Source organism: Salvia hispanica, chromosome 2 (genome assembly GCF_029641045.1).
Source record: "Salvia hispanica isolate PSC_SH4W2 chromosome 2, Shi_PSC_v1, whole genome shotgun sequence".
Taxonomy (NCBI): Eukaryota; Viridiplantae; Streptophyta; class Magnoliopsida; order Lamiales; family Lamiaceae; genus Salvia; species Salvia hispanica.
In genome coordinates, this window is record NC_142693.1 from 16,095,108 (window position 1) to 16,105,031 (window position 9,924).

General features: G+C 35.5%; 2 protein-coding genes across 4 annotated transcripts; one reads left to right on the top strand and one right to left on the bottom strand.

Annotated features, from left to right (window-relative positions):
* Positions 1–1,837: 1,837 nt before the first annotated feature.
* Positions 1,838–5,373, top strand: LOC125200540 (carbonic anhydrase 2-like). Of its 2 annotated transcripts, none has more exons than XM_048098178.2 (10): positions 1,838–2,119; positions 3,490–3,551; positions 3,656–3,805; positions 3,905–3,953; positions 4,037–4,153; positions 4,236–4,289; positions 4,367–4,452; positions 4,571–4,679; positions 4,790–4,948; positions 5,171–5,373. In XM_048098178.2, exons 1-10 carry the CDS (start codon positions 1,937–1,939, stop codon positions 5,210–5,212), a joined length of 1,011 nt encoding a protein of 336 aa, XP_047954135.1. In that variant the 5' UTR covers positions 1,838–1,936; the 3' UTR covers positions 5,213–5,373. The 2 variants fall into 2 exon arrangements, 1 of the variants encoding a protein (XP_047954135.1); XR_007172734.2 differs by having other exon boundaries at positions 1,844–2,119; positions 4,790–5,018.
* On the bottom strand, positions 5,279–9,924 carry LOC125200539 (uncharacterized). 2 transcript variants are annotated; one of them, XM_048098176.2, is made up of 14 exons: positions 9,770–9,924; positions 9,542–9,686; positions 9,040–9,107; positions 8,899–8,952; positions 8,723–8,806; positions 8,543–8,628; positions 8,376–8,459; positions 7,631–7,761; positions 6,876–6,917; positions 6,522–6,598; positions 6,316–6,406; positions 6,151–6,232; positions 5,742–5,814; positions 5,279–5,642 (listed from the first exon to the last, which is right to left on the bottom strand). In XM_048098176.2, the coding sequence occupies exons 1-14, from the start codon at positions 9,865–9,867 to the stop codon at positions 5,474–5,476; spliced, it is 1,284 nt and encodes a 427-aa protein (XP_047954133.1). In that variant the 5' UTR covers positions 9,868–9,924; the 3' UTR covers positions 5,279–5,473. The 2 variants fall into 2 exon arrangements, with proteins under 2 accessions (XP_047954133.1, XP_047954134.1); XM_048098177.2 differs by lacking the exon at positions 6,151–6,232 and having other exon boundaries at positions 5,475–5,642.

A 9,924-nucleotide genomic window follows, 5' to 3' on the forward strand; every position in this document is an offset into this window, starting at 1 on the left:
TGGAATCAAAGATTGAAGTCCACATTCTAAACTTCTCGTTACCAAACGGACCAATGAAATCCAAATTAGGAATTCAAGTGTTTAATAAATTGTAATTGACCTTACTTATCTCCTAACTATTGCTAAGTATAAATTACTCCCTTCGTCCTACTTTTCCATTTCGGTCCGTCTCACATAATTTGTCCCATTTCACTTTTACCATTTTTTGGTAGTGGACCTCATATTCCACTAACTCATTCCTACTCACATTTTATTATAAAACTAATACCTTAAAAGTATGATCCACATTGTACTAACTTTTTCAACCCACTTTTCATTACAATTCTTAAAACCCGTGTCCGGTCAAAGTGACCCGAATTATCCGGGACGGAGGGAGTAATTATTAAATTACTAACCCTCACATAAATAATTACACTTTACAGGTAATAAATATGTTTAAATAATAGTAATAATATGGAGAGTACAATAAGAATGTGGAAAGGATGTTGTAAGAATGTTGACATATAGATTGAACCACTCCAAAACCTTGAAATACAAATTAAGCAACATATATGCTATTAAATCCCACCTTCAACTTCGCAGCATTAAACTCCTTTTTTTCTTCTTCTCCTTCTTCTTCATATATTTTCTCTTGTGACTTATATGAGATGAAATATTGTTATGCACACTGGTTTGTAGTTTATCCCCAAACCCCATTTGGTAATTATTCTAGTCATGAAGAATGTGTTCAAAATTTTATACACCGGGTAACTATTCTATCTCTTGATTCAATCTCGATTTCATTTCATTTATTTTATTTCATTGAAGATTTGAAGCAATAATGTTTTAAACTAGTGTTCTATTATAATGTAAGTACTTAATAGATTTACATAATTTGCGTTCATAAATGCTCCAGATGCGGCCTTATGTCGTCCAAATTTATAAATTCAAATACCACATATTCTACAAATTAAATTACATCTTATGAATCACATTATATAAATTCAACAATAAATATAAATATAAAATCTAGTGGAATCGAAACGAATAAGATTTCAAAAGATAAAGTGGAGATGTGGAGCAAGACTACAACCACGTTTTAGAGATAGGGTCTTATCCCTTCATCACCATTTCACCACATCATTCACTCACTCTTTCTTTGTATTTTTTTCTTCAACTTTCTTATAGTATAATTATTTTCCCACATTAATTTCCAAGATTTTCCACACTTTTGTAAAAAATAATAGCACCACATATCTCTTAATACGTGTCGCCTCAAGGTTGGTTTTGTAGAAAATATTGCACTAAGATATTATTTCCTTGTCAAATCATATACGAATTAATGATTATTTGCAAACTCCAAACTCCAAACCTCGTACATTAATATTTGAATATTATTTCCGAGATGTACGAAAATGCAATTTATTAATATGCATGTATTAATTATGTGACTGTATTATATCAATAGTGTAATTAATTAATATTGGGAAGAAGGGTTCTTATATTGTACGCCATGCATGATAAATTACTAGTAAATTACCACAAGCAAATAAATATTTTTATAATCGACAACATGTTAATATATTTAAGCAAAAATTGAAAAGACAGATATATATATTACAAATGGACATTATATTAGAATACCTCGCAAATTAGTAGTTCAAAAAAAAAAACAAAAAAACAAAAAATACCGTTAGTGTATCCAAAGCATTTAATTATTTTAAAATTTCTCCACTATTCTATCTCTCTTGATTTGTGAATGCAAGATGAAATTTGAGGTCAAAAATTGAAATGCAACATCCAATCCTAATCTCCGAGTAATAGAAGCTGTGGTTCACTCACATTTCCCTTTCATTATCCATTGAATTTACTATTTACATGCATGCATTCTCTCTTCAAAACACTTTCTCAATATATACACAAATTAAGGCGTTCAAATTTTGTCCCCCATTGAGCAATGTCGACCGTTAACGGCTGCCTCGCCTCTCAAATCTTCACCGCCGCCACCTCCGGCCGATCAAGAGTTTCCCTCCGCCCCGCGGCCACCGCTCGCCTCAACAACTCCGGCTCCACTCCTCCCAGCCTCATCCGCAATGAGCCCGTCTTCGCGGCTCCCGCTCCCATCATCCACCCACTCTTGGTACTCTTTTTTTAGAATGCTGCTTTTTTTCTTCTCACCAACTGAATTACGTTTTGATATTCAAGTCTTCTTTCACCAACTGAGTTACGCTTTGACATTTGAGTTCTTTTTCACATGTACATTTCAAATTTCACTAGTACTACTATACTTCACTTTTACATTAACATACAAATATTAATGATATATATGTGTGACACAAAAAGGCAATAATTGAGTTGAAATCTGGAAGTCCAAGATCAAGAATTAAGCCACATGACAAGTTAGGTGACGGGTGCACATGAATGTTACATTTAGATTTAGTACATGCACTAAATTTAATACATATATATAGTTGGTTATATGGACTGAAAAATTTGCTATATATAGTAAATATATAACAACCTTAGGACATGTATTGTCGCATTATAACTCAGCTGCATGAATTATTGAATTTCTCTACTTACCAAATTACACTAGATTTTTTTAATGTTAGTTTGAAAATCTTCTAGTAATAAGTTATCCTCACTTTTTTACATTGGCGAGAAAAAAAAAATCCAAAACCCGATTTGAACTAAATTAAAATTAAAATTTCTGTTTAGATTTTTTTAATTTTCGATTCAAATCAGATTGGATATTTTAAAATTTGAATTAATCAGAGATTTAAAATATACTTTGTATATAGTTATCTATATATAGAGAAATACACTATTCCTTACAATAATAAACCTAACAAATACTATAAAACATTTGTGTTGGACAATTCTAATGTTACTTGCTACTCCCTCGTCTCAGCCTAAGTGAAACGTTTTCCTTTTTGATACATCCCAATCTAAGTGAGACATTTCTTCTTTTAATTGGCAATAGTTAACTCACTACTCTTTCCTACTTTATCTTCTTATCTCTTTTACTTTTTCATCTCTCCTACTTTTTTATTTATTTTCTTTCTTACTTTATTCTCATTTTTACTTAATTCCATCTTTTTCTTTCTTACTTTAATTTCTCTCTTATTTTACTATTAATAATCTAATCAACTAAACACCACTAGCTAAATTTCTGTGTCAAAATAGAAACGTCACAATTAGGCCGGGACAGAGGGGAGTATTAGATTTTCGGATTTTGGTATTGGATTTTCAAAATGTCGAATTTTTTTGTATCGGGTTTTCATATTTTTATGCCATTTTGGATTTTTCAGATCAGATCGGATTTCATATATAGTTTTGAATTTTTTTATTTTTGGACAACCGGATCGGATTCATTTTTCATAAAATTTCACATTTTTGGACCGGATTGAATTAGGCAAAAATCTGAAATGCCACCCCTACTTTTCTTCTATAAAATTCTACTCACAATTTCATATATATAAGTGTTCTAATACGATTGAAAATTTGCAGAAAGAAGACATGGGAAAGGACTCCTACGAAGAAGCCATGGCTGCACTAGAGAAGCTTCTAGCGTTGGCTCTCTCTCTCTCTCTCTCACACACTCATTGATAGCTGCTGGTTTTAATTAGCAAAAATTGTATTTTAATCACCAAAATTGTGTCACGTGTACATGTAGTGAGAATGGAGTGATAGAACCGGTGGCAGCGGCCAAAGTCAATGAAATCACGGCGCAGCTTGCAACAGCAGACACTGGCGCTTCCATTTCATCGGAGAACGTTGAGAGGCTGAAAACTGGCTTCATCACCTTCAAAAGAGAGAAATACGAGTAAGCCAACGCATCCATCAACCTTTTTTTTTTTTTCTTAAAAACACTAGTAAAAAAATATTACTTATAACGTCATATTGATCCAAAAATTTAAATCAGGAAAAATCCAGCTCTTTATGGTGAACTCGCCAAAGGCCAGAGCCCTACGGTACATAAATTTTTTTTTTAAAATTTCCTTTGGTAAAATTTAATCTAGAAATTAATTTTTTTTGGACATGCATGTATGTGTAGTACATGGTTTTCGCATGTTCAGACTCACGTGTGTGCCCCTCGCACGTGCTGGACCTTCAGCCAGGCGAAGCTTTCGTCGTCCGCAACGTCGCTAACCTAGTGCCACCATTCGACAAGGTGGATTTTCTTTCTTTGAAAAGTAATTAGTATTGGACGTTCAATATATGGGTCATTTTATTATTAATTTTTTTTATTTCAGACAAAATACTCAGGAGTGGGAGCTGCTGTTGAGTATGCTGTTCTCCATCTGAAGGTGAAGTAATTAATAAATTTTTCTTAAAGAAAATATTGGTGAATTATCAGTGATTACATAGTAATTTGTTGTTGCAGGTGAAGGAGATTGTTGTGATTGGGCACAGTGCATGTGGAGGTATCAAGGGAGTCATGTCATTCCCATATGATGGCTCCTCATCCACGTAAGCACGCTTTCATATTTACTCGTGTCGTTTCAAAACTGCCTATTTACCAAGTCAAATAGTAGAAAGAGAAAGATAGAGAGATGATTTCATTTTCATGTGTTGGTTATGATTTCAGTGACTTCATTGAGGACTGGGTGAAGATTGCATTACCTGCCAAGAACAAGACGTTGGCCGAGTGCTCAAAAGACACGCCATTCGGCGAGCAATGCACCACTTGTGAAAAGGTATAACTTGCGGATCTGGCCTTAACCCGTCCACAAGTTTTATAATTGTAGTAAATTTTATTCGAGCTCATATGCACGGACACTGATTCTTGATCTTGAAACCGGAACAGGAAGCTGTGAACGTGTCGCTAGGAAACCTGCTGTCATACCCGTTTGTGAGGGAAGGGTTGGTGAAGAAGACGCTAGCGTTGAAGGGCGGATACTATGACTTTGTGAATGGGAGTTTCGAGCTGTGGGGGCTTGACTTCAGCCTATCGCCATCTCTCTCTGTATGAACTTGAGTCGCACTTCTTCCCTATTTCTCTCTCAGCAATCTTGCCTTTGTATTTTTATTTCTCAGTAAGTAAAAGAAAAAGCATAAAGAGGGAGGGAGACTCCTTTTTTGTTGTATGATAATGTTAATATAACTGTTTTTTTGTTTGTGAAATAAGAGTTGAGATTTGGGGTTATGTATTTATTGTGGGCATTTGTTTTGGTTCATTTTTGGATAGGTAAAAGATGTGGCCACAATTCTGCACTGGAAGCTCTATTAGGAAAATTGGGTATGAGGCAGCCCAATCTGCAGAGTGATGGGGTTTATCTGTATCTATCATCTGGGATTAATACAAATAAAATATTTTTTTTTGTAAAGAAAATGAGTGCTACAATACTTTCAGAAACCTAATTGATTGCTACAATATTTTGAGACAGATAATTCTATGATGGAGTATCAATTACAATAGGTGGTAAACATGTTAACTTGCCAAAATCTTAACTACATTTTGAACAATTCAAAGAGAGAGAGAGAGAGAGGCTCACAACATTTTGTTTAAGGGTCTCAATTCCTTGGGCACCCCACTGAAATTGCCAGAAGTAACATCTGATTCAAACAATGGTCTCTCTCCAATTATCCACTGAATGCCTTCAGCAAGATGCTCCTTGCTTGGCGTCAGCATCACATAATTGGGATCAGCCCTCTGATAACTGCGTGTCGAGTTGTGAAATGAAATTAAATGAGAACTAACTCAACATATGAGGTGCTAATAGAGAATGCAGAGAGGGAGTAACAGGGGATGAACTTACATTCCTTCCCGAATATTTTCGACTTGGATACCGAGACCATATGCTGTCTCCCTTTTTGCACGGTCTCTGATAGCTGTATGCAAATGTTTGTTATGGTCAAAGACATGGAGACTATTACATGTATTATGTAGATGTCACAGCATGCGATGATTCAAAGAGACTACAGATAAGGAAGAAGCATATCGGTATATGCTTATGGCCGTTTATAGGTATCATCACCTTCAGCTAACAGACTACAATCTTGATTTCACCTCAGTATGGGGCAGAAGGTGAAACGATGTCTAATACTAACATGTTTGTGTGTGCATGTAGTACAATCGCGATAGATAGGAGGGAATATTATAGAATCATTTCCAGAGCAGGAAATATCCAAAATTACAAATATCCATGAAGGAAATTAGAGCAGTACCTGAGATGCTTAATGTGAAAGAAGGTTTCCACCATGACTTAAAAGCCAAGGCTATTGAGGAGCTCAAAGGTCCCAACTTACCCTTAGAAAACCAAGTAATGGTTTCTTAAATGTAGTGTTATTTAACAAAACGAATACAACACAGCACACACATCTAAGTGTTACCTTTAATAAAAAGTTCTTATTAGCTTGCCACGATGCACCAATTTGGAAACTAGAATCGTGAATATTGTTTGCATGTTGGGCATCATCGACCCTTCAAAGAAAGTATTGGAAGAACTCTATTTACCCGCATGTTTCAGTATAACATGGAATATGAACGAGGCCTGAAGCCATGTTAAAATTGTACACAGCTAATAGGTGGAAAATACCTTGTCTGCAACTCAAAACCAAAGTCAATGTAGTTTGTGATTCCAACTACTTCTTCTGGCTCAAACGGATTTTTAACCTGCATGAAATCATTTTTTTATTACAAACCCCAATTCAAATGTTATGCATCAAGAAAATAGACTAACATAGATATTGCACAGCAAAGCCATCTCATAGTAGAGTCAAAATAATGATTGAAACCAGTAATGAAAACATGTGAGTACAAACACCCACACAGTAGACTATGAAGTGAATACAAACACACACAATGACACAATAGCTTATGAAGAGAGCAAGGATAGACTGTGTGTGTGTGTGTGTGTGTGTGAGAGAGAGAGAGAGAGAGAGAGAGAGACCCGTCTTTGGACTACCACATGCTGGTAGAAAGAAGCAATGAACTGCAAATCATAACAAAGACAAAGTTGTGAGTTGGAAGCAAATAAAGAATACAACAAGACATGACAAGGAATGACAAGGCATGGGAATGGGAGATTTCCTAATACAGGTGTCTAATATGGTCAAATTGTAGGTATTATTAACATGCACGAGCAGTAAATTTATACTGCGAAATCATGCATCATATTCATGATAATGCAAGTGCAAGATATTCCCCTGAGGATGTACAAGCAACAGTTTGAATATCTTCACGACCATTCGGTATCTTTGCCATGCTACAAGAAAAGATAAATGCCTACTAGTAAATGAGATGGTTGTAGGCAATTGAAAACTAATTTAGCATCAGCCTCACATCTGACTTCTCAAATTTGTTTACTAACAGAATTGACAACTTATGACTGAAAGTGATAAGCTGCCAATGTTATATGGTCATAGCAATTGATAAAGCCTTGTTAAAATTTACTCCTATTAATCAAGACATACTACCTAATATTAGTCAACGCTTCTGTTTTGAGCTCTCATCTAAGAAATTATATTGATGTGACATGTTAGAACCACATAAACCCTTCCTCAGTGAATTATTAATAGTAGTCAATCATTATCTAATGGCATCCCAATGTAAATGTTAAATAAATTGACTAGAAGAGAGAGTCTGATTGCCAAGGTAAAAATGACTGAACAATTAAGCAGGAACTCTAAAACTTCAAAAGCAAACCTGGGAGTTTTTAGCAAGTTCAAGTCCAAAGTTAAATGACGGGCTCAATGGGCTCTCTGATCCAAGTCCATAACCAATTGCACAGCTCCAATTTGCTAAGTTTTTGTATCTAGCTCCATCTTTGCTTTCAACTACAGCACATCAAGAAATATATAAGTAATAGAATCACCATTATAAATTTTTAGAGATAGCAATGTTTAACAGTTTAATTTCAGTAATATTCATTTCTTTTCAATTAAGATGGCTTGGAAAATATTTATTCATCCAAACTACACTTCACCACATATACAATATGAATGACGGCTATTGAATTCAAAATGGCATTCAAAACAGTGTAAATAGCCATCCCACTGTGTTTCCAAATATCCACAACGAGCATGATTAAGTATCCCGAAAGAAATATGTGCTCGTCTAAGGAACATGGCTAGACAATAATTCAAATCATCTTTAATATACCTTCAAAGAAGCAACTTATTTTCACAGGAAAGTTGACCTATTTCAACCATTCATTGCCAGTTTTCCAGCAATAAAGAGAACGTCTTCAGCTCTAAATAATAGATGTGTTATTATGTTATTAATAACTCAGAGGCATGAGGAATGTAAGGAAAATAATCTGTTGCATCAGAACAATATGAATTGAAACAAATGGCTGCAGTAGTTCATAAATTTAATAATTTGAAACTATTATTCTTGTGGAAGTTCTAGGAGAGAAAGGAAACAGGTATTAGTTCGACAAATAACATACATGTTGGTTCGTATTGCACTCCAGCAGTTAACCTTCCCATCTTGCTTACTAACCATGCATTTTTTGGGAGTTCATCAGCCGATGCTGCAGTAAGAAACAACTTAGTTCGGAGACTTCGTGTTGTTTGCATGTGTTATCAGCCATATATAATTTGTTAAGTACTTTACCAGTAAATGGGACAAATGTAGCTCCAACTGACAGATTAGAAGAGCCATATCTCAAACCCATGTAGCCATAATCTTCAGAAGATTTTCTGATTGCTCAATTACGTCACAAACATTATACAAATAGACAAGCATATTCCAACTTCTCAACATCACTCTTTTAATTGAAAATCCAAAAGTAACCTTTGTTTTGAAAGAATAGGGAAGATGCCAAATGCTCCAAACCCAGACTTGGGATAGTATGCACAGGATCTCATCAGTAGAGTTCTGCATATACAACAAATAGAGAATATAAAGATCGATTGTTTCCAATACAGAAGTAGATAAAAAAAAGGTTTCATGCAAGACTCGGTTCTTACGGTTCTGAGTTTGAAACGGAGAGATCGACAAATGTGTGAGGATCAAGAACATCACTAGAAAGAAACAATGGACCTTTTCAGTACATCATCAAGAAGGAACTGAAATTATGGTTAAATCGCGTGTCTAAGTAGATCCAAAACCTTTGCCAGCGAAACTGTGCGTTTCCTGCAAATTTCTCTTCTGGCTTGTGATTGAGTGGACCATCAACCTGAACATGCTAAGGAACACTAATGCATAACAACCTTTATTTCAAGTAGCTCAGTAACTGCAAAGTTATCCACTAAACTCCAAACCTAAAGTAACTGCTTGTTGCCATTTTTAGTCTTGCAAAATTTGATAAGCTACAAGAAAAGAAATCTAAGCAGCCACTACTATTAAAAAAAATCAATGTTCATTGATAAGGAAACAACTAACTATGCTAACATTTCACCAAATAACACTAAATATCAATGAGCTCGAATAAGGGTAGAACTAACACACATCTTGGTCGCATACCGGAATTATCATGGATCAAAATTTCACTACTTCCACTATTCCTATATTGATTCTCCCACTGAAATCTGTAAACTAGAATTAACAAAATAGCAAAGGAAAACTTAAATCGCGTAATCAGACACAATGCGAGCAATAAATCACGGATACAGTGGCAATCAAATCGACATGCGGATCATCGATCGGCTTGAGCATAATTCTCGTGCTGAAACGCCTCGCTTCTTCGAAATAGTCCTCGAATAGGCATTTCAGAGCCAGCTTTCCAAACAGCATGTTGTAGGACGAATCCAGCATTCTGCATTGCCATGGAATAACACTATTCAGACTCCATTATTATCACAGAGGGAAACACAACCATGAGCATGAAAAATCAGTGACCTCGTACGGGCGGCGAGAGGGGGGAAATCGAAGAGCGGCGGGACCAGCACCATCGGCGGTGGAGGCGGAGGCCGGGGGGACTTAAACGTGTTCCCCATCTCCGGCGAGCTGCAACTTTCTTCGGCGGAATTGAATTTGAGAGAGTTTGATTGTTG